Source organism: Colossoma macropomum, unplaced genomic scaffold (genome assembly GCF_904425465.1).
Source record: "Colossoma macropomum unplaced genomic scaffold, Colossoma_macropomum, whole genome shotgun sequence".
Lineage (NCBI taxonomy): Eukaryota > Metazoa > Chordata > Actinopteri > Characiformes > Serrasalmidae > Colossoma > Colossoma macropomum.
In genome coordinates, this window is record NW_023494806.1 from 30,908,040 (window position 1) to 30,934,115 (window position 26,076).

The 26,076-nt window shown below is 37.5% G+C and overlaps 1 protein-coding gene and 1 long non-coding RNA gene across 2 annotated transcripts; both read right to left on the minus strand.

The window, feature by feature from the left end:
- Window positions 1-2,247: 2,247 nt before the first annotated feature.
- Window positions 2,248-14,208, minus strand: LOC118827111 (BOLA class I histocompatibility antigen, alpha chain BL3-7-like). Its single transcript, XM_036598328.1, has 6 exons — window positions 14,131-14,208; window positions 12,578-12,844; window positions 11,292-11,564; window positions 9,470-9,763; window positions 9,269-9,373; window positions 2,248-2,593 (listed from the first exon to the last, which is right to left on the minus strand). Exons 1-6 carry the CDS (start codon window positions 14,198-14,200, stop codon window positions 2,352-2,354), a joined length of 1,251 nt encoding a protein of 416 aa, XP_036454221.1. The 5' UTR covers window positions 14,201-14,208; the 3' UTR covers window positions 2,248-2,351.
- Window positions 14,209-21,628: 7,420 nt separating this feature from the next.
- On the minus strand, window positions 21,629-25,046 carry LOC118827112. Its single transcript, XR_005008843.1, has 5 exons — window positions 24,983-25,046; window positions 22,692-23,051; window positions 22,510-22,551; window positions 22,114-22,276; window positions 21,629-21,828 (listed from the first exon to the last, which is right to left on the minus strand). It is a non-coding gene; the product is annotated as an uncharacterized LOC118827112 (long non-coding RNA).
- Between the last annotated feature and the right edge of the window lie 1,030 nt (window positions 25,047-26,076).

Here is a 26,076-nt window from a genome sequence, read left to right on the forward strand (position 1 = left end):
ATATATATATATATATATATATATATATATATATACATATATTATTATTATTATTAAAATATGTATTACAGAACAATAGAATAATCTCAGCCAGTACTCTGTCTGTATTGTGACTATATCTCATCTACTAGCATTGCTTTATCTTTGATGAAGTCTGTGTTTGTTAGCTGTTATTCAATGAAATGAATCCCTGAAATCCCTCAGTATGAATTCAGAGTATAGAAATGAATGTGGTTCCATAAAGAACTCTATGACACTGATCACACAGCCGTGTTCATCACCATTCGGATGAGGTGCTGGATGAGCTTCTTTCGGAACCTCAACTGGAGCAGCCTGGAATGGGTTTGAGACCTGAAACAGAAATGAATGGATAACTACAAATACCCCTGCATAACATACAGCTCCACATAATGGAATTATGTGCAATAACATGTATGTAATAAAACAATATTACTTAATGACCCTTAATTCCACATTCAGACTTTTACACAGAAACTTTTTGATGCAGGTGTGTTTGTTCAGCTCCTCAGGTGAGACAGTCAGAACGCTCCTCTTCTGGAAGGTTCCATCCTGGTTGGGTAGCGTCTCTCTGACGTCCTCATGCAGATCCTCTCCATTCTTCTGCCAGGAGATGTTCACTGCTTTGGGGAAGAAACCTGTAGCGTGACACACCACTGGAGAAGAAGAGTCCTTCTGGAACAGAGACACCTCAGGAGGAACTAGAGAGAGAGAAAGAGAGAGAGAGACTACTATTTGGTAGAACCATGTTTTGCTACAATAACAGCTTTAGGTATGTTGGGTCTACCAGGCTCTTCCTGGCCGATTTTCTCCAGGTTGTTCAGTATGGCTGGATGACGCTTCCGGACTGCAATTTTCAAATAGTGCCACTGTGTTGCTCTGTCTTGTGCTTGGCATCATTGTCCTGCTGAAAGGTTAAGTGTCTCCCAAGCTTTAGTTGTTTAGAAGACTTTCTAAAGTTTTCTGTACTTTGCATCATCCATCTGTACTGCTATTCAAACAAGATGCCCTGTACACGCTGAGAAAAAGCACAGCATTACACTACCGTCCCCATACTTCACTGTTGGGATGGTGTTTGTTGAAGAATGGACAGTGTTAGGTTTGCACGACACATAGCTTTTTTAATTTTGGCCAAAAAGCTTTTGACCATGAAACCCCATCCCACATTTTAGTTAGGTCACTCTGATGCTTTCTTTCAAACTCCAGACATGCTTTGATGTGTTATTTCTTTAGCAATGCTTTCTTTCTAGCCATTCTCCCTTAGAGGTTGTATGCAGAGCTCTTGATATGGTTGATGCACCTTCATTCCAGTCTCAGCCACTGAACTCTGTAGATCCTTCACAGAGTCCACTTCTTGCTCTGTTGCTGGGCTTTGAGGGACGGCCTTGTCTAGGCAGTGCCTGGGTGATATGATGCAGGTTCCATTTGCTCACAATTGATAGAAAAGTGCACACTGGGATATCTAAATACTTGGAGATTATTTTGCATCCATTTATATCTTGTGCATATCTATAATTTTAGATACAGAATGATTCAGGTGTTGTCCTTCTCCCAAAACTAAAGGGGAACTCCACCAGTTTGTTCAAAATCTCTGCATAATTAAATGGCTAACATGTAAACAAAGTCATTCAGAGTGGTTTGGTGTGAAACGCTCTGTTCTAGAGAAACTTACTGAGTCAGAATTGTTCACAGTAGTGGTGATAGGAACCAGACGTCCACCTCTAAAAGCTCCCTCTCAGAAAGTTATTACATGAAATAGCTGCAAATACACTGTCTTATGCACTCCAAGACACCGTTTTACAGTAGATTTGTCATAAAGTTTTGGTCCAAAATGTATACATTAATTAATATATAAATAATGAATACATTTATTTTACTCCATTCCTGGTGGGGCATACATGAAGGGTGTTCTAAGGCAAATAGTCCCCAAAGAAAACGTATTTTTTCAGACTGACCACTATTTTACCATCGTGAACATTAAACAAAAGACACATGTAGGTTCGCTGCTGGTTTTGGATTGTAAATAAAATGGCCATGTTTGTGTTGTAGTCATGGTGACCCCTGGTTCCTGTCACCACCACTGTAAAGAAGTCTGAGCCTGTCAGTTTCTCTGCAAATGAACCATTTCACATCAAACCACTCTGAATGATTTTTTACTGAGAAAAAAAAAAATACAGTGGAAAACAGTTTAACTAGTTACTTTGAATTGAACAAATGAATATAGCTCACTATAGCATTTTTTAGAAGTATCTATTCCAGAACTCTGCTGCAGTTACAGTAACAGAACAGATCACAGACTTCACCTTTCCTCTCCAGAGTGGCTCTGTCATAATTCAAGTACTTCCTAACCACTGAACACAGGTGTTCTCCAGGTAGGCCTTTTGGAACATGGCACCCTGTGTCTTCTCCCACTTGTATTTGGTAATAACAGCTTTAGCATTAGCTGCAGTCCAGGAGAGAGTCTCCACATCCAGACTGATGTAATCTTCTCCATCATAGCCGAATTGTAAGTGTCCTCTTCTGGATCCACCATCATGCAGCTCACAGCCATACATCTCCTGCACTGTATGAACACCTGTAGACACACACACACACACACACACACACACACACACACACACACAAACACACAGATGCAGGTACATCATACACGATCATACACAATACAGAATACTCAACCATGACAGCACAGACAGTTCAGCTCTCTGTACATCAGAGACTGCATTGTTCCACACTGTACATTATAAAAACGGTTCAGTGTTCAACATCTAATAGTAAGTTAATAGAACTATAATTTAATTATGAGTTTGTTGGGCATCCCATTCCAAAACCATGGCCATTAATATGCAGCTATAAAGCCTAAAGGCTTGTGTGCAGCTGCACAGCCATGGAAACCCATATCATGAAGCTCCTAGCGCCCAGATCTTGTGCTGATATTTTTTCCAGATGCAGTTTGGAACTCATGTACTGAGTGACAAGACAAAGAATAGGCCATTTCTAATCACTACATGCTGCAGCACTCAGAGGGCCCACTCTATGAGTTTGTATGTGAGGGAAAAGTAAACAAAAGTAAAACAGAAGTGAGTAATGTGTTTATGTGATTTTAACACAGTAAAAGTACAATCAGATCTCATCTGGTCACTCTGAAGACGCATTTCATTGAAAAGTGTAAATGGAATCTGGAAGTTTATCCAGATACAATCTGGACACGAAACACATGTTAACGCAAGGTGTAAACAGGCTTGTGTAAACACGTTTTATTGAAAATTAAATGGCAGACAATATTGTTAACTTGGAAATGCTGCTGAATGAAGACCTGTTTGGTAGCTGAAAGAGCAGCTCATATTGTTGAGCTGAGCTGACTGATCTGATCACTGAAATCAACATCAATGCACTGTGCATGCCTGTCAGACGATCCTGTCCTCTGAGGTGTTTGATTTTGTTGTGAAAATCTGAAATTTGCTCAGATCTGTGAGCTGTTCTAGTTTTGTGTTTATAGTTTTGAGAAAATCATCTATCGTTTCAGAAAATGTGTCCCAGCAGTTGATATATATGGTGAATTTTATGTTCTTCTATACTTACTGTTTGGTGTTATTACACTGCTGGTACTCAGTGTCTAAAGCTCTGAGTGTATTCATACTCACCTCCAGTGTGACTGAAGCGCTGCATTAGAATATTCACATTGACTCTGAAGGTCTCCTGATGACGCTGCAGAGTCTGGGTGTATTACTGTTCCAGTAATCTGGATCATCAGCATCAATATTCCTCATCCAGTCTTCCTGATGTTACTGTCATAGTACTCAATCTGCTCTCCATCTACCAGACCTACAGCAGTGAACTCTGGGAAGTTTAATCCTGGTGTAACTGCAGTGTAGAAGTACTGCAGATAGTGGGAGACTGATACAGAGGAAAAATATCTACTGAAATAGATGAACTGACTCTGTTTGAAACTGCAGGCACAGATTAGTCTGTAGACCACTGATTTGTCAGATTTTATTTTATTAGTGTGGCTGTTGCATGAATTAGCGCAGTTTGACACTTGTGGGACATAGAGAATTGGTTCTGTGTTGTTTTATATCTTTTTACTCAGGTTTTAGTATCCGCTCTCTCCACATATTCACGTTCTTTGTTTGAGCTTGGAGTCAGAGCAGGAGTGGGGGTAGGGGGTCTGTAGGTGAAAGACAGAAATGGAGCCCCCAGATGAATATTTCTAAATTAGCTTAGGGTCTGGGCCCCTGCACAAAATTACACCTGGGTAAATAGGGTAAATAGTTCACACTGTAAAATTGTTTTCCCTCAATATGGCAACCCAATCATGGTTTTATAAACACCAGCCTCCATGCAGCCATATTTAGGGAAGCAGTGCAGCATTACATGTTGGTAGGATTGAGTGACCTCTCCAGGTGGATTTCAGAACTGAAAGTAGAACTGAGCAGCACTGCAACTGCTGATTTACCAAAAGTCCTTCTCACAGAACTCAGAGCATGTTTAATCACAGTGAAGCTCGTCTGCTTTGAAAAAGTCTCTGAGCTCTTCTTAGAGTTTGATTGGGTTGAGTGGGTTTTGTGTGATTTTGTGTGATTTTTAATTTCTTTTCTTAACACTGTTGTTGTTTTCATGTAAAGTTTAGAATAGAAATAGAAAACTGACAGGATTAATCTAAAAGCAATGACTTATTTAACTAGAATTTTCTAAATGACCATTGGACTCTTTCAGAATTATTGCATATCATTTAGCTCATCATATTCAGCACTTAGTTACACCGACATGTATATTGTTTAGTTCTAAGAAACCATAGACAGAAGGCCTTGGAAGTTCCACTCACTAAAATTCAGGAACAACAAAAGCACAACTGCACGATTATGTTTAGGATAAGTTGCTGGACATGGTTGATAGACAGCTCTGCTTACAATCAGAGTCTAGAAAAATAATAACTGGTCCAGTTTTTGTGCTACTGCTCCAAATATTCATGGTATGCAGTTCCCTGCAGAGTGTTTTTCCAGAAATTGGTTGTGAAGGACGTGTGTTGACTTTTAGAAGCAATTTTTGCCTCAAAGCGATTTTTATGCACAAGCTGTGAAACACGCCGGCAGTCCCTGTCCATCAGTTGCGTCTTTCAGCCACAATTCTGACAAGAATTTGCTGTAGACTGGGATTTTTGCCACTGCTGGTAGACCTGTATGACCATACCCTTGCAAATTCAGCTACTCTCTTCACACTATGGCCTTTGGCTTGCCCAAATTTAATCACTCCTTTTTGCCAAACATTAACATGTGCTTTGCAACCCATTTTCCAAACATCGAAAGAGACATTCACTGCACTGTACCACCTCTTCTCAATCTATGAACACTGTTGCACACCCGCAGGTATTTATAGTCAGATCATCCTCCTGCAGCACTATCTACAGGAGCCTGAATTTACTACCACCTTAAACATGCAAGGCTAATGACTAATTTTTGCCCAGGGAGCTTATTTTAAATACTCATCAGTTTCAGAGCTGAACCAGAGATGTATGGATGAATATCATTATCACATATAAAACGTCATAACTTTCGCACAGGCTGCATTTCATGGTAAACTCAGCAAAAAACAGTATCAACAAAATCACCAGGGTGCCTAAACATTTGCACAGGACTGTACAGGAATGTTGAAATAATACTTTTCATATTACTGAACAGTGTTGTGTTCCTGAGACCTGTGTGTGATCATATGTAAGTCTTCCTTCACACACCAGGCTTTAAAACCTTCTTCTTACAGATGAACAAACCAGCACAGCCAGTGAAGACCAGCAGGAGAACAATCACAACTGCACCAACAATGACACCAACTGACCCTCCTTCTGAAACATCAGAGTTACATAAAGACATCTGTCATCTGCCCCATCAATAAAATCATTTTGGAAATTGATGTATAGTTTTTTCCTTCTTGAAAATATTCTTCTACCTTGTAGAACTCTACACTCAGACACCTACAGCACCATCTTGTAAATGTATAGTACAGTGTAGTATGTTACAGTATAATAAAGTACAGTATAGTATGATATAGTGCAGTAAATCATAGTATAATATTAGTATAGTGCAGTATAGTATAGTATAGTATGATATAGTGCAGTAAATTATAGTATAATATTAGTATAGTGCAGTACAGTATAGCATAGTAAAGCATGGAACAATGTAGTATAATATAGTAGATTATATTACATGGTAGAACAGTATAGAACAATACAGTATAGTATAGTAGAGTGTATTAAACTATAGTAAAGTACAGTACAATATAGTACATTATGGTATAGTGCAGTATGATATAGTATAGCTAAATGCTATAAATGTATAGTGTAGTGTAGTACAGTGCAGCATGTTACAGTCAAGTACAGCATGGTATGTTATAGTGCAGAATTGTATTGTATAGTAAAGCATGGTATACAGTACAGTATATTACAGTATAGTAAAGTACAGTATGGTATAGTGCAGTATAGTATAGATATGTACGCTTTTTGTTCTACACTCATTGAAGTGTATACTAACAGTTAGTGGTCATTTCTTCACCACATTATGTAAGAAAATCTACCAGACTCTCTTATGATAAGCAGAAGTGTGGCTAGATGGACGATAATATAGTTTTAGATGAGGTATTTGATGTTGTTGTGGGAATATGAAGCCCAGATCTGTGTGAAGTTTTGGTTTTCTGTTTATAGTTCTGAGAAAATCATGTATCGTTTCAGAAAAAGTGCCTCAGCAGTTGGTGTGTTTTTATATACTTACTGCTTAGCTGTTACTGTATTTCTGGTGCTGAGAATGATCCACCACCCAAATAATACCTGCTCTGTGGTGGTCCTGTGGGGGTCCTGACCATTGAAGAACAGTATGAAAGGAGGCTAACAAAGTATACAGAGAAACAGATGATCTACAGTCTGTAATTGTAGAACTACAAAGTGCACTTATGTGTTAAGAGGAGCTAATAAATGGACAATGAATGTAGAAACAAGGAGATGTATGTAATGAAGTAGTAGGTTGGTGTATACACACAGACACACACTCACTCACACACAAACATAGATGTATTATGAAATATTCATTACACAGAGCTTTACATAATGGAGTTATGTGCATAAAATGTATAATGTAATGTATTATTATGGCCAACTTATCAAAGACTGCAGTATAAAAATGAGGCCAGACACAGTGTAGTAGAAAAGATATGTGTAACATTTATTGCAGACTGAAAGCTTGTCTAGATTTTAAGATAGAACAGTAACATGTCCAAATCCAGCATGCTCAATTCTAGACTGGGTGGTGTTCACTACAGATACATTGAACTTTAAGCTGTTGCAAGGCTTTAGAAAATTGTTTAGGCTTAAAATTGGACCCCTCATCAGACTGATTTTGAGATGTGAGCTGGGGAGTATTTGGGGTTGCAACTTATGACATAAAGTCAATCAATGCTTTTAAGATGGACTTTATAGATATAGACCATAAAGGATAAGCTGCCAGATAACAGGTGGACTGACACATAATGGTCAATAAATAACAATGCCTTGCCTTTGAATGGTGCTGATGGCCCTCACAATCAACCAGGAAGTGCTTAAATGGAGTAGATTAAACAGGGATAGGTTGTAATGGAGCAACAAGCATCTTTTGGTTTGGTTTAGTAGTAACCTGGCATACATGATATGACTGAACATAAATAGTCACAACTTTCTTCAGCTTAGGCCAAAAAACGTTTGCGGTCATATGCTTTCCTAACCCCTGTATGTCCTGCCATCCCCTCTTGAGCCACTTTCAACACAGCTCTTGTAAACTTAACAGAAACCATAGCCTGAATTACATCACTAAAATCATCCCTTATAATAATCTCTTATATTTCTCACTATATGTAACTGTCCTCTCCTGGCTCTAGTTATAGCACATACAGGAAACACATAAGAAATTTCTCAGAACATTAATTTTGACCCTTAGCTACTAAAGGTAAAGGAGTAACAATAGGACATAAAACGTTCCCCACACAGTACCTAAATTATTTTCTTAAAATAAGTGTAACTCCTGGCACTGGAAGTGATGGACCCACTCCAAACCACTACATTTCCAGGCGATAGTTCAGAACTGAAGTAAATTTGATGTAAAGGCACCTCAACAAAACCCATCTGAGTTCCTCTTATTAACACTTGCATCCCTGTATCCATTTTAACAGACAATGGTAGAATGTCTTCCACTAAGAAAGACTGTGCTGGCCATGTATCTTTACGTATACACTCTGGCACTCCCTCTTCCTGAGCAGACAAGGGCACCGTTCCCTTAGTAAGGAATAAGCTGTAGTCAACCTGAGCTTGACTGTCACCAGAATTGAACATTTGAGACTTTGAACACTGAGCTGGTAAAACTTCGACATGCTGATGTAAGAATTGGGGATCTCACCACCAACTCTGACCCCAAAAACAAGCCATAAGTTTGTTTTTGTTTTCAACTAAAAATGTTAAATGGTCTTAATGCTTAAATTTCTGCACATATCTAAACCAAACTTATCAATAAACAACTGCCACAAAACCCTAGTAAGTCCAGCGACTGTCTGGGATACATTGCCTAACAACATAACATACTCCTGGCTTGAAAAAAGTAATAAACACAGAGCTGTCCAACATATATGCTAACTCACCCCACAAAAACATAGCCTACCAAGCAACTTGCAAACTTAACATGCTGCAACATTCCCACATGCTAACACCAACCCCATACATAGTATGTTACAATTTATTATATATATTCACCTAACTGTGTTGCCACTTGGTGTAACTTGACAAACACGTGCAGCCACTCTCTCGGGGTCCTTACACACACTTTTTTTGGGATCTGAGAAACTGTGTTTCCTCCATACCGAATGAAAAAACTAATTAAAGCCTACCTGGTCTTCAGAGGTGAATCAGGCTCAGGGTGACATTGAAGGATACACTTCATAGTGTCCAAAATGCACAACCCCACTAGAGAATTATATCTCCACCTGGCATTACCTCCCAAAACAGGAAAGGAAAAACAACAAACCAAAAAGAACAAACAAGTGTTTCGATGGAAGTGTTGCACAACAACCCAACTGGAACACTAACCAGAGTTTAGTCTTTTCCAATGTTCCCACAGCATGATTACTCACCTGCAAGCTGATAAAACTTTAAATCCTTTTTATTGAATACATGTTGTGTTATTGAGAACTGTGTGTAAGAAATCTGTGTTCTGGCTCAGTATGTACATCTCTCTGCACTTACCAGAGTTCTTCCAAATGATATATACAGAACAGCCACTGAGGACAAGGAGAAGAACAACCACAACTCCAAGACTGATCACACCAACTGACCCTCCATCTGAAACACCTGAGGGTTACATCAGGACATCTTTAATCTAAAATAAATTTTGAAATTGATATATAATTACTTTCCTTATATATTCCCGTGGAAATGTTCTCTTACCTGACACAACTCTGCGATCATTGCCTTGTAGCACCATCTTCTTGTCCAGGTTGCTGTGCTGAATGATGCAGGTGTAGTGGTGTTTGTTCAGCTCCTCAGGTGGGACAGTCAGAACGCTCCTCTTCTGAAAGGTTCCTTCCTGGTTGGGTAGTGTCTCTCCGAGCTCCACGTCCTCATGCAGATCCTCTCCATTCTTCTGCCAGGAGATGTTCACTGCTTTGGGGAAGAAACCTGTAGCGTGACACACCACTGGAGAAGAAGAGTCCTTCTGGAACAGAGACACCTCAGGAGAGACTGGAGAGATAAAACATATTAACACTACCACACTTCAACACACTCCTTAACCAGCACAGACCATTCAACAGTTAGTTGGTAGAGTCTTGTCTCTGCCAGGATTTCACAATATTTAACACAACGTTTTCACTGTAAAATACTGTATTTATCATTCTGTTGTGAAATTAACTCATCATAAAATATCTTTTGCAATAAAACAGCAAAATACTGTGAGACAGCCCAGCAACTGACAGATAAAAAGGCTTATATATATATATATATATATATATATATATATATATATATAACTGAAGTTATGCAATAAAAAGATTATGCAAATGATAAGCTGAGCTAAACATTCTGTAAAATGTGTATTTGCATTTAAAAAGCATATTTGAGATATACTGTGCATATACAGTGCAAAATATGGTGAATAAATATGTTAATTGATGTATTTCTTATAATTAAGTCTGCTACACTTTTTCATATGTAAATTTACAGTACTGGCTACTGATTCACTACTGGCCACAGAATTACCTTTACAGTTGTTTTGTAAAAACACAGTAGACTACTGTATTTTAATTGCAGCCTCTTACAGCAGAAGTGTACAGTACAGAATATTAGAGTGAAATTTATGCAACTAGAGGCCAGTGATTTACTTTACTTTGGCAGTCAAATTTTTCACAGAGCAAAAGCACCGTCTCTTTTTAGTTTAAGCCGAGATTGTGGAACAGTCAGGAGTAACTGAGAAGCTGCTCTTTAAGGTCTTGAAGGAGCTCCTGTATGTAGGTGCAAAGCCATGCAATGCTTTAAAACAATCAAAGCCACCTTATACTGGATTCTGTAATGAACTGGGAGTCAGTGTAGAGACACTAAGGCTGTAGTGACGTGATCTTTCTGTACCAGTTTATTACTTGACTGCAGTGTTTCGAACTAGTTGTAAACAAGCAAGAAATGTCTCACTAACCCCTAAGATACAACACATTACAGTAAACCAATCAAGATAAAAGAAAAGCATCAATGACTTTTTAATAATAGGTATTAGGTATGTAGGTAATCATAGGTATGTAATGATTTATTCTGGAGTTCTCTGCTGAAAAGAACTGCTCTGAACCACTGCATTCATTTGTTTATTACATTTTATCTCACAAATCAACCTGAATTGTTTACTTGTGTTTTATCAATGGGTGTTACAGAACCCAGATCACCCAGCAAGGATGAATTAGGAGGACCAAAGACAATAATCTCTGTTTTACTGTTGTTTAGTTGTAAGAAACTGTTGGTCATCAGATGTTTTAATATCTGTGGCTTCCCTTTCATACATTCAGCAAAAAACATATTAAATTGGGTAGGCATGATTCTTATAATAATAAATTTGAACCATGTTTCCATTCATTTGTTCATTGTAATTCATAAATGCTTATGCCGTGTCATATAGTAGTGTGATATTTCAACTTAACTAGTTACTTTGAATGTAACTAATATGTAATGTAGCCCACGGTTGCTTTTCTTTTAGAAATATCTAGTTACACAGAGCAGATCACTGTACCTTTCCTCTCCAGAGTGGATCTGCCATATTCCACGTACTTCTGTAACCACTCAGTACAGTTCTCCTCCAAATAGGTCTTCTGGAGCTTGGCTTCACCCACCGTCTCCCACTTGTGTTTGGTAATAACAGCTTTAGCGTTAGCTGCAGTCCAGGTAAGAGTGTCCACATCCAGACTGATGAAGTCTTCTCCGTCATAGCCGTACTGCCAGTATCCTCTTTTATTTCCATTACCGTCCTGTTCACAGCCGTACATCATCTGAACTGTGTGAACCCCTGCAGAGACACCAACACAGTAAACAAAAAGCTGAGAAGCATTTTCTGGCATAACTAATAAGATTAACTTATACAGTAAATAAGATTAACCAAAGCAGTAACTGATATAAACTATTATTATATTAAGGTTAACTGATATAGTAACTCATATTAACTGATATTGTAGTGGTGGGGAACAGATCGTGAATATGCTGATCAATGTGGGTTTGTTTTCCAAAATTACTTCATTAACTTAGTTAAATTTGTGTTAATGAATTAAAATTGTGTATATGAGAATAATAATAATTTAATGCTACTACTACTATTGCTATTATTATTATTGTAGCTAATAATGCTAATACAATTAGCTTTATTATCATACTAGTTATATATTATATATATATATATATATATATATATATATATATGTGTGTGTGTGTGTATGTATAACATGATAAAAAAATATATATACACTTTAAATATGTTGCATGTTAATAAATTAAATGTATAATGTGCTAAAATTGTTTGGTTTAAAGTGTTCAGACTGAGGTTTTGGAAAAACTCACTAATAGAACATTTCTCTGGAAATCATTTCTATAGTTCTTCATTTGTTTGTACATAATTGCTAGGTTACTAAGGAACCATGTGAGCTGTGTTCTCAGTTTCTCTCTGCAGTGTGTAGAAACTAATATGATAGCTGTGTTTGGTATTTTGATGGGGAGAGAATTCATGGTTTTATAGCCATTTTGCTCTCAATATGGGGTGAATTAGAGAGAATTGAGAGCAGAGACACCGTGTCCTCAGTGTGTTAAGTAAACAAGAATATTTGAATTTGTTGAGAAAATCTAAAGTGTGCTCAGATCTGTGTGTAGGTCAGGTTTTGTGTTCACAGTGTTTTTAGTGTTATCACTCATTATTTCAGGAAATGTGTCTCAGCAGCTAAAAAAGTAAGTATAATTTTCTATAATCACGGTTTAGATGTTATTGTAGAGCTGGTGTTCAGTGCTATAAGCTCTCAGTGTGTTCATACTCACCTTCAGTCTGATTAAAGCGCTGCATTAGAACAGCCACATTGGCTTTGAAGACCTCCTGATTAGCCTGCAGACCCTGTGTCCCAGTGTTCCAGTACTCTGGATCATCATTATCAGTCTTCTTTATCCAGTCTGTCTTTGGGATCAACTCCCTGATGTTACTGTCATAGTAATCAATCTGCTTTCCATCCAGCAGACCGACTGCAGTGAACTCTGGGAAGTTTATTCCTGGTGTAACTGCAGTGTAGACGTACTGCAGAGAGTGAGAGACTGAAACAGATAAAAAAAATACTGAAACAGACCAACAGACGCTCTTTAGATTATTAGATTAGATTATTGTTTTATAAGGTTCTGTTTCCATTATTGTGGCAATTAGCATGAATTAGTCCAGTTTTTTGTAATCACTGTAAAGCATTTTTCAGTGCCAAGTTCATTTTTTTCAAAACTCTTCACACCCCTCTCTGCAGAAACCCAGCTCAGCTCAGAAGTTTATTTAATACTCAAAATTCTACACAGCTACAAAAGCACTGCAGAAACATCACAATCAACTCACTCCATCAGAACAACAGCACTAGAGTTCTTATAACAGGAAGACTTTATCAATATTTATATATATATATATATATATATATATATATATATATATATATATATATATATATGTATTTAATTTATATACATATATAAAACCCATCTGTGCAGTGAAACACCACATACACACTAGTGAACACACACACACTAGGGGGCAGTGAGCACTTCCCTAACCTCCAGCCCACGACTGCCCCCAGTTCTGTTTTGTCTAAGACTAAGAAGAGATTTAACCCCTTAAAATCCCAGGCCGATTACATACTAAGGCTTATTATTCAGTAACTACAGGGACCTCAATGCAAACTGGCTGAGCTATTCTTAGGTTATGGAAGTGTGTAATAAAACTTTGGGTTTGCCGATGGGCTCTGGCCACCAAAGGGGTTATAGACCTTTGGAAACTGTGGTCACTAAATGCAATCTGCACTTAACAAAGAGAAAACTGCCCATGGTTTGGTCCAAACAGAGTGCTGTTGTATTAACTGTGTTGTATTAACTTTTAAAAAAGAGAACTGAAAACATTTATTAGCGGTGGTAAAATACCATAATGCCCTCTGTCTCTCTCTCTCTCTACATGTTCATACTCTTTGTTTCGAGCTCAGAGTGAGAGGGAATAATGGTTCTGTGCTGAGATAATAATTAAAACAACTGTTCATAGCCATCATGAAGAGAGAGGATCAGTCCAAAAGCACAGAGATCTTCATTTCAGGGTGGAAAGTGAACTAGTTCACAAAGTCCATCCCACATAAGAACTCTTTCATTTATCTCTATCTGCACAAACTGTAACCATCTCACTCTAATGAATGGTTCTCTCAGTAGAAAGAGAACAGAATCAGATATCTAGAACATCAACATGCTATCAATTAGGATAGCATATTGTTAAACGATGAAGACCAGTAATTAAAAACGGTTAATCAGAATATGAGAGTTTGCAGACTGACTGTCAGACAGACGTACAGAAACAGACTGACCTGCTGATATTGGATGAATATAAACTGTGAGGATAAACAGGCTTTTCTTCATCACTGTACAGTAATCCATTATCAGCACTGCAGACAGTTACAGAAGTGGGTTCTCTTTCACTAGTTTAGTTCTTTATTATACACTGAACTCAGTAGGAAGTTAGCAGGGTTGCCAGATAACCTTAATTCCTCTACTGAGGAACCTCTAACAAGCATTTTCAGTACTGAGTTCAATTTTATAGGAATCTTCACATAGTTAGTATAACACAACAGCTCTGTATGAATACCCTTTCAATTATTTGAATGCAGGATGTAATCAGTGACAATAATGTCCAAAGTTCTTTAATTCTCCTCTCTCTCAGTCTCAGAGTTTAAGAGAACTGTGTGTTTCTGTATCTCAACCTGCAAACACTCACACTGTTACACAGCTGATACACTGAACTCCAGAATCTAACATGAAAATCAACTGCATATCAATTTACTCAATTACTAAAAATACTGTATCAGATAATCAGCCCAAAAAAATCACTATGGTTAGAGAGACAAACTGCTCAATTGAATGTGTGCAAACAGGCCGATCACAGCTGATTCCCATCTGAGCTGAAGTCCAACTCAGGTACAGACCATCTATAAAAAGGGGTCACTTCTAGACTTAGTCTGTTCACAATGGACAGTGCATTATGAGCAAAGCTCATGCTTATTAATACAGGTATAAATGTGTATAAACAACAGATGACATCAGGTGTGATGTGGAAGAGAACATGTGGCCCAATATTGCAGATTAAGTAGAGTCACATTTACAGTATCTTGATTTTTTCTCTGCTAGATGATGTAAAGTCCTGGATTTCTCATTTGTATTACTTCATTTGTTCCTATACAGTAAACATATGCCTTTCTGTTTTTCTGATGAAATAAGTTTTTTTCATTCACTGTAGAAACGTTTGTGAAGGCAACTTAAAAAGAGTTCATGCAGTAACAAACACTTTAACAGCTTTTATTCAACCCACATTCTAAATTCTCTCAGTGCTTTGTATTCTTTACAGTCCTCACTCTATAAATATGAACAAAAGCAAGTTCAAAACGGAGGTTTTTCACCAATATGGCAACCCAAACATGGTTTTATAAACACCAGCCTCCATGCAGCCACATTTAGGGAAGCAGTGCAGCATTACATGTTGGTAGGATCAGGTGAACTCTCCAGGTGGATTTCAGAACTGAGTAGAACTGAGCAGCACTGCGACTGCTGATTTACCAAAAGTCCTCCTCACAGAACTCAGAGCAAGTTTAATCACAGTGAAGCTCGTCTGCTTTGAAAAAGCACAAATCTCTACACTCTTATGTCGGAGTTTGGTTGGACAAATTAAGTCGACTAAGAAAATAAGTTATTTAACCAGAATTCACATATAGTATGTTTATAGCACTTTTAAAGTACTTTTTTATTTTATTTATTTATTAGGTGAAATGGGGGGATGCCCACTTTAAGTGGTCTGAGTTTGTGTGATGTTTTTATATCATTTGGGGTTAAATTTGAATCAGGTATTCATTACTCTTTTCAGCACGTCTCTTGCCTACAGTGAGACCTGCCGACTGTGCACCTGTGACCCAGCATACCTGACAGAAGCTGCTGGAAGGGTAATACATTTGGTTTGCATAAAAGGTATGGATACTTTATTACTCACTGTCTTACTAGCTTACGCTTATATTTAATTTCTTTTAAGGTAATACATTATTTGGATAGCCAACTTGTTCTGTAGCTGCATCTTGCAACTGTAACGTGCATTCAACTAAATAGCTATTCAATTCAATTTAACATTTCTTATCTCAACTTGGCCCTAATTCAATGACTAATCCTAACTGTAACTGGAATAATCATTAAAAGGCTCCTGGGACATGCAATGCTAATAACTGTCTGAAGAGCATCAAGGGTAAACCCACTATCCAATTGCATTAACGTTAAATCAACATAGTGAAAAACTCTTATTTATTTATACATAATTTATACATAATCTAACAAACAATAAACTTTATTAGACAGGAAACTGTGCAAAAACGTTGGCTCTTACAGCAAGCTAGCTAACTAGCTAGGTTAACCAAGGTAATATTAACTAACCGTTCTTAAAGCCCAGCGAAAAATGGTGTCATTCAAGTATGAAATCAGCTTCTAACCTAAGCGAGAAGCAACAGGAAAGCAGCAGCATCACATTCGCTGCCACCACCACCACCACTGTCGTCGTCATCACTGACGCTGATACGGTGCCTCAAGTGGACCAACATTTGTATTACACACTGGGGTGTAATACTGGGTTGCCACAGAGCCAGAAATGTACAGAGTTCAGTATGGCAGTAGCAGTGGAGCTCTTTAACCAATGCTTTAGTTCGGTTCAGTGCTCTCATCAGCTCTACCATGACATCTCCTGGACATAAACATTACTGCACCAAGAACACAGATTTGCACAAATATGCATATTATTTAAAAACATTGAACATGAAGACATAAATACATTGAAAGACATTGAACATCTAGCATTCTACAGTAGAATATATTTTGAATTAAAATTAGCATTCAGTAACATACAAGCAAGACTTCATCACACAGAATGAAAAAGATTCTTTTCATTTCTGTGCACTCATGGGAACGCACGTAGCCAATCAGAATGCACATGACGAAGTTTGACAGTTGTGACTAATGTCGCATGCTGTATTGATAGGGCTATAGTAGATAATGGAAGTTAATGGGAATTATACTCTAGTGCGATATCAGTAGATAATGGAGGTGTATTGGGATCACATTCTTGACTGGAGATTCCCCTCCCCGCCTGCAGAGGTCACTCTCTCCTGAGTTTTGATGGTTGACTGCTTACCTGAAGCTTGTTTTCTCATTACTCCCCTTATATATAGCTAGTATTTTGGCTAATGTCTTGGCAAAGTCTTGCCAGATGTTTCCTTGCAATTCTAAGCCTTATTACCTATTATTCTTTTTGTTTTTCATGTTTATGGACCTACTGCCTGGCTTCTCTTATTGGATATCGTCTTTGTTTTGGTTGCCTTGGACTGTTTGTATTGCTCTTTGGTTGTAATAAAGTTATAATAAAATTTGGAGTCGATATCGCATCAACTTGAGGATCGTATTTCCATTATTGTAACATTCTTAGTAGTTATGAGTAACTATGTTCAACAAAACACTGCCAAAAGAACATCATGCGTAATTCTCGAAGGAATTTACAAGTCGCTTAGGGAGATATTGGATGAAATAACATGCCAGGTAGAAGCTGATGGACAAGCGCATGGGACAGGCACACCTTCTGCATTTCAGACAGGAAGACTTAGGTAAGTGATAGAAATGGTTTTGGTATGCTATTTCTGCCATGCTCTTTTATTTAGCTGAATCTTCATCTTCATGGATAATGCATAAAAGTTGGCTATCACTATTGTGTGATTCATGCAAAACAGTTTCTGATTTGCTACAATTTGATACTACATTTATAAAGATTTGAATTTCCATCTTGTATTTGTAAAACAGATTTTTTATTGAACACAGTTTCAGTTTCCATCAGCAATAAAATGGAGAACTAGTATTACTGAATGCTCTCTCTCTCTCTCTCTCTCTCCTTGCTGCCTGCCCAGGCTCTTTGGAGCTGAAAGAGGCACAGCCGCAGCAGCAGCTACTTTTCAACAGTTTTTTCATTCGTATTATGCATATTCTTATTGGTAAGAATACTGATGAATAAAAACAAACTGAAGTGGTTTATAAATGTTTTATCTGTTGTTTCTGACCACAAAAAAAGTGGAAAAAGTGAGCTCCCCGGAAGCCATGATATAGGCCTGGTCCAACCAAGATTATCAATACAAGCTGCTATGAAAAAATATTCAGACAATATGAATTAACACATTAACAAATTTGTTTGTTATTTAATTTTTTGCCCTGTAACCCTTGTGTGGTGTTCATGTTTTGTTACTCAGCCAATGTTTGCGGGACTGGTGGACCCACCGTGTTATTAGGTTTTTAATTCAATACAGCCATAACCATTTATGTAAAATGACCAGATGTTTACTTACCCAATTACAAGCAATAAGAGACAGCATATATGGTTAATATTCACCACTTACCTATGTTAGTTCATATCTATAAACTTTAGTGCTAAACGTCTTTTGTGATAAAACGCAAAAAAGGAGAAAAATCTATATCAACATATGGGAAAGTATCAGCACCATTGAACAGACAGAGTATGCACATCAGTCTACTGAAGACACCAGCCCCACTGAACACATTCATGCCAGCCTATACAGCACATGAGGGGCAGATTTGACTGTGTTTTACTGTTTTACTGTGTGTTGCATATGTGTTTCTTGCACATGATGCATTTATGCTGTGTCCTTCTGTACACTTACTTCAACTTCTGCAGATGGTTGTTCTGTCAGTATGTGGGCTGAAGAACACCAGCCTCCTCCTCCTGAATCCTGCTCAGGAGGGCTGCAGAAGCTGGGCTTCTTGGGATATGTTGTCTTCTCTAGATTTGAGGTCTCACCAGCAGACCATATAGGAGGTGAACACAGTGAAGGGACACAGCACCTTCAAACCTTCTATTATCTGCGGGTCTTGTGGACCCGAACACCACATATGTAATATAAATGTGTAGGGGGGTGTACAGTGTGAAGTCAATGAAAATGTATTTGTTTATATGTTCTTCATTGAAAATGAGCCAAGGCCAAGACGTTTGAGGTTGAAATAATAATAAATCGCATAATTTTTTTTTTTGGTAAACACTGAAAACGGGTCCCACAGGCCTGAACACCACATAAGGGTTAAGGTACAACATACCAGCTGCTCAACTGACCCACATACGGGACTTAAGATTTAGCTGGATGGCCATCTATCAAATTTTGTCTGTAAACATTAGAACACTGTACAACCACACAGCTTGGTTTAGTAGACTATGGGAATTTCACCAAGATGTCAAATGATGATCTTGACTGTCTTATTACTGAGATTCTAAGTCAAACCCCTGGCTCAGGAGAGACCTATATTTCTGGTAGTTTGAGAGGGAGAGGGAGCAGAGTTCAGCGATGGCGAGTGCAAGAGCATTTAAGACTAGTAGATCCAGTGGGAAGAGCCTTCAGAGGTCGAAGGGCAATTAAACGGAGTGTCTACAATGCCTCTGTCCCAAATCAAGTGTGGTATGTGTATGATTATTACTCACTAGCTGGTCAATGAAATAAGTTAAAAAGATTTATGTAAGGATAAGAGTCTCAAAACTATCTTAAATAAATTACGAGCCATTGTAGTATAAGTAATATGAAAAAAGCATTATATATAAAACAAAAATGTGAAATAATGCAATCATGTTAAAAATATGAAAATAAACATGATGAAAGCAAATATAATAATAATATTAAGATAAATTTCAAATATTTTTGTATTTATATCTGGGGTTGTAACATTTTTATTACTGCATTGTAACATCTAACAAGTTGATCTTACTTATAAAGAATTGAGGAAACCAATTGCCTTAAAAAAGGTAAGAAAAAGAACTACCAGCCTAAAGTTTTCAAGGCAGCTGGGTTTCCTGTATTTTTTAAAAGAAGATTAATTTATCAGGTTTTACAGTAGAAATAGCCTATGTGGTAGAATAAACACCAAAGAAGTTAAACCTTGATTTACATCAAATGTGGTTTATGATAGGCTAATTTTATCTTATGCCAGGCATGTTGACACAAACCACAAGTTAAATCCATGGGGATTTGTGTTTCATGGAGGAGTTGATGAGATGCTGCACAGACAACAGAGCATCAACTGCCTTGCAACCTTTCCAGACTGCTGTTGATTTGTTTGGACTCCTGCATCGTGTCAGGGGTGATGCTGGTAGGGAGAATATTGACTTTGCATGTTTCATGATCGAGAATTGATTGGCAAACAGAGGAAGTTTTACGGTTGGACGTAGTGTACATAACCAAAGAATTTAACAATTGTGGGCAGAACTAAACAGGGTGGTGTCAGCCTACTTTAAAGACCTTTTCCTCTTTATGGAAAATGCTGGAATTTGAAATAGCACTGACCTACTTCACAGTAGGACTCTTCGCCTTGTTTATCTTCCACGAATTTAGGGCAATGGAAAGCAGCTCCCCACTGTGGACAGTTGGAATGCTTCAACTTCCTCATCATCAACGACTACTCAGTCATGTACATGTGCCACGTACCAGTGTAACAACAGAGTTAAGGCGAATGAATCCTTTGATTGACAGACAGTGCCATCTGAGGGCTCCAAGGTCACACATATTCAACAATGTTTTCTGGCTTTTCCCTAGACAGACTGAAATTTCTCTGGATTCCTTGAATCTTCTCACAATATTATGAATAGTAAATGGTAAGAGACTGAAATACTTTGCAGTCTTGCATTGAGAAATGTTCTTTTTTAACTGTTCCCTCAATTCTCTCATGAAGTTTGGCACAAAGCAGTGAGCCACGACCCATCGTTGTTTGCAAAGACTGAGCCTTTGGTGGATGGTCCTTTTATACCCAGTCATGATACCCTCACCTGTTACCAACCCACCAGCTTACTGTAGAGTGTTTCAAAACAGTGTAACTTGAAAATTCTACAAACTTTTCACTTTTCTTTTGCCCGTCTCAACTTTGAGTGTGTTGCATGCATCAAATTCAGAATTTCAAAATAAGTTTATATTTACAAAATACAAACAAGTTGGTCAGCTAAAAAATTAAAAGTAATTTCTTTGTACTTTTTTTACTCAAGTAAATAAAGGTTCGGGGGAATTAACACATCACAGATTGTTGTTTTCTAACTTTCTGGAATGGAGTTTGTACAAAAATATTCAAAAAAAAATATTTTAATAATAAAGTTTTTGCCTAGCAACAGCTATTTTTTAATAACAAAGTAAATTAATACATACTTCAAGATGTGTGTATATTGAGTTCTATACAAGAGTTCTGCCAATCAAACATTAGAACTGGAACTGTTTTATGAGATGCCTTTGCATGAGAGTGTTAGTTTTCCAGCCAGCCAAGTTCTTCCACACCAAACTCACCCAGCCATGCCTTTATGGACCTGCTTTGTGCACTGGGGCTCAGTCATGCTGGAACAGAAAAGGTTCTTCGCCAAACTGTTCCCACAAAGTTGGAAGTGTACAATTGTCCAAAATGTCTTGGTGCTGAATCATTAAGATTTCCCTTAGTTCCAGTGAAGGGAAATCTTAATTGCCTAGGCCAACCCCTGAAACAATCCCATAGCATTATCCTTCCTACACCAAACTTTATACTTGGCACAGTACAGTCAGGCAGGTTATGTACTCCTGGCATTCACCAAACCAAGACTCTTCCATCAGAGTGCCAAATAGAGAAGCCTGATTCATCACTCCACAGAATACGTTTCCACTGCTCCAGAGTCCAGTGGTGGTGTGTTTTACAGCACTCCATCCGATGCTTGGCACTATGCTTGGTCATGTAAGGCTTGCATGCAGCTGCTCGGCCATGGAAACTCATGCCATGAAGCTCCCAGTACAGTTATTGTGCTGATGTTAATGCCAGAGGAGGTTTGGTACTCTGCAGGTATTGAGCCAGCAGAGCGTTGGTGACCTTTATTCACTCGGCGACCTGCTCTGTAACTTTTCGTGGTCTGACACTTTGTGGCTGAGTTGCTGTCGTTCCTAAAAACTTCCACTTTTCCATAATACCACTCATAATTGATTGTGGAATATCTAGGAGAGAAGAAATTTTGCTATCTGACTTGTGGTAACGGTGGCATCCTATTACACTACCATGCTCGAATTCAGTGAGCTCTTTAGAACGACCCATTCTTTCACAAATGTTTGCAAAGGCAGACTGCATGGCTAGGTGCTTGATTTTATACACTTGTGGCAATAGGACTGAATGAAACACCTGAATGATCAATGATTAAGAGGTGTGTCCCAATACTTTTGTCCACATCGTGTAGTGGTGTGTGCTTTAATAGATATAACGTTTTAAAGGTTTGAATTACTCACTTCTACTGAAAGTGCAGTCCTTTATCCTGTCTCTGCTGCTTTCTCTGATCTTTTCTCTCACTCTGTCTGGTAAACATCAGGATTAAAAGAGTGCTGAGCAGAACCGTAATCACAGCTCCAAACACCAGAATCAGTATGTAGAACACTTCAGCAGGTGAACAACCTTCAGAAAACATCAGAAAAGCACATTTTCACCTTTAAAATACACAGATTTAGAATAGAGTGAAAAGAGTTAAGATTATTTTCAAAGCTGTCAAAACACCTTCTGCCTTTATGATAATAATATTATATAATAGCATAACAACAGACCGTAAATGGAGTGTTCCGCAAATATACAGTGCTCTAAAAATCAATTAATGTGCACTGTGAGAGCAGTGAATATAGTAAATGACAAACCTTCAGACTTTGTTGGATTCTTGGAATTTATTTGACTTCTCTCTGAAAAAGAAATATTTTCCTAACTTTATATAATAATATGCAATATTCTTTATCATGGTTCCGAGTAGAATCATACTCTTAGTTATGAAATTGATTTACATTATAGTTGATGGCTAATCTAAAGAAACAATAGACATTACCTTTCAGTTGTAAATATGTTGTGGTTCTGAATATCATCTGCTTTCCCCTCAGACTGCTGCAGTAATAGAGTCCTGAATCAGAGTGATTAACTGCAGTTATTGTTAGAGAGGAGTTTATCAAGTTCACTCTCATCACTGTTCTGTTACTTGCAGGGATAAAACTACAGGGTTTAGATGATGATAATGAAAATGTGTAATATTTGCATGCAATATAAATTGGTGCTGAATTATTTCTGTGTTTGAACCAGAATATATAATCTGGTGGCGTTAAACTGTGTTGACACCAGAGAGTGACATCAACACCAGGTTCTGCTTCCACAGTAAAATCAGCCTGAGAACACACACACACTGAGCGCAAGCCTGAAACACACAAAACAACACAGATCTGACTTATGTCAAATACAGGCCCATCTCTAATAGGTTTGGGCGGAAATGAACTACAACCCCAATTTCGAAAAAGTTGTGAAGCTGTAAAATGTAAATAAATGTAAATAAAAACAGAATGCAATGATTTGCAAATCTCATCGATCCATATTTTATTCACTATAGAACATAGAACACATATCAGATGTTTGAAAGTGAGAGATTTTACCATTTCATGAAAAACAATAGCTCATTTATAACTTAATGGCAGCAACGCATCTCAGAAAAGTTAGGACAGGGCCTCTTCTTTTAACAACAGTCTGTAAATGTCTAAGAGGGGAGGAGACCAATTGCTGGAGAGAATGTTGTCCCATTCTTGTCTGATGTAGGATTCTAGCTGCTCATCAGTCCTGGGTCTTCTTTACCAGATTTTTCACTTCATGAGGCGCCAAATGTTTTCTACTGGTGAAAGTTCTGGACTGCAGACAGGCAGCGCCTGGACTCTTCTTCTGCGAAGCCGTGCTGTTGTGATGGATGCAGTATGTGGTTTAGCATTGTCTTGCTGAAATAAGGCCCTTCCCTGAAAAAGTCATTGTTTAGATAGAGCATATGTTGTTCTAAAACTTCTACATACTGTTCAGCATTGATAATGCCTTTCTAGATTTGTAAGCTGCCCAAGCCATAGGCACTAGTGCAACCCTATACCATCAGAGATGCAGGCTTTTGAACTATGCACATGATAGCAAGCTGGATGGTCCCTCTCCTCTTGAGTGTGCAGGATATGGCATCTGTGTTTTCTATAGAGAATTAAAAATTCATCTGACCACAGAACAGTTTTCCATTTTGCCTCAGTCCATTTTAAATGAGCTTTGACCCAGAGAAGACGGCAGTGTTTCTGGATCATGTTGGCATATGGTTTCTTCTTTGCATGATACAGCTTTCACTTGCATTTGTGAATTGCACGGTGAACTGTGTTCACAGACAGTGATTTCTGGAAGTTTTGCTGAGCCCATGCAGTGATTTCCAGTAAAGAATTATGCCTGTTTTCAATGCAGTGCCGCTTGAGGGTCCGAAGATCACGAGCATCCAATGCTGACCGTCAGCCTTGTCCCTTGTGTACAGGGATTTCTCCAGATTCTGAGAAATCCCTTTTGATGATATTATGTACTGTAGATGGTGGGATATCCAAAGTCTTCGCAATTTTTCATTGAGGAACATTTTTCTGAAATTGTTCCACAATTTTTAGATGCAGTTTTTTGCTGATTAGTGAACCTCTGCCTATCTTTGCTTCTGAGAGACTCAGTCTCTCTAAAATGCTCTTTTTGTACCCAGTCATGTGAGTTAGTTGCAAATTTCTTCTCCAGCTGTTTTTTTAGTACCACGTACTTTTCCAGCCTTTTGTTGTCCTGTCCCAACTTTTTTGAGATGCTGCCAACAAGTTTTAAATGAGTTAATGGTTTTCATTAAATGGTAAAATGTCTCCCTTTCAACATTTGAAGTGTCCCATGTTCTACAGTGAATAAAATATGGGTATATGAGATTTCATTTGTTTACATTTTACACAGCGTCCCAACTTTTTTGGAATTGGGGTTGTACTACAAATTAAACTATTATGAATTCAGTATATTTATTCATGTTCAGGCCTGAAAAATAATTATCCCAGTCCAGCCCTGTTCATGTTTACACACTGTTCCATCTTTAGTTGAGATCATCATTAGAATATTCAGTGGTTCTCTCAGTATCTAGTGTACAGAACTTTAACCAATTATCTTTTAAAAGACTTATCTCTCCAGATAGGAGAACATGTGCCTAAAACAGTACCTAAAAGTTCTGCACTCTGAAATAAAATATTTATTTAACTGATTACACTGCCAGCTTTTGATTAGACAGAAGAGTTTTAAAATAAATACAATTTCGGAAACACTTACTGATCCCCCAGAGCAGCAGAGCCATACGTAGACAGTGACCCATCACAGTTCCATACCACATCAGTACCACAGAGGAAGTTTCAATGTCTTTTCAATTGTGCTTTCTTTACGTGGAGGAGGCGGGGCTTACATTGTCTTAAAAAATAGCAGTAGAGTCAGTTTTAAGATGGTCACCACAGACTATATATGTGGACCACATAACTTCTTGTGCATGTGAGAGAATCTGGCTGATATGATCATCCACATAATTCAAGATCTTAAAAAAAAACTACAAATGGCATCAGTTACACCTTCACACTGGAATATTAAACCTAATGGACAGAAATATCAAAAGTTAATAATAATAATAATAATAATAATAATAATAATAATAATAATTACTGTCATTATAATTAAAGTAATAAAGTAATAATTGAAGTAATAAAATCTCTCAAAGAAAATTAAACAAAGGGGTCTCTTCTCCTGGCAGCAGTCAACACTGCCATCCATCATCCATCATTATACAGAAAACAAGAAAAGAGAACAAGTGAGATCACAATAAAGAGTGTGGCACAAAAAACTGAACATATAAAGTGTTTATAGTGTTTATGTTTTTTTTTATATATATATATAACAGTTTAATTACAACAAAAAGCAGTAGCATGAATATTTACACTTACAAGAAAACAAGATGAAACAGGTTTTAGCATCACTTTACTGGCTGCCTTTTCCTTTAAAGTTGACTATAAAATTTTAGTAGTATTTTTTAAATCTCTGGTGTAACATGTTTATACACCTTGAAAATCATGCTAGTTAGAAGATCAACTAGTGCTGCTTCTTCACTTTACACATAGTGAAACAAACAAAAAAAAAGTAAAGCATCTTTTTGTTTTTATGCACCAAAAGTCTGTAACTCAATAAATTTTCTTTAGGCTCCTTCTATTACTGATTACAAACAACACTTAAAAATGAAAAATATTTTTTCACTGTAGCATTTAAACAGCTTTTGTTATTTTCTGTATACTTTTACTGGCATGTTACTTTTACATTCTTATATATATATATATGTATATATATATATATATATATATATATATATATATATATACATATAT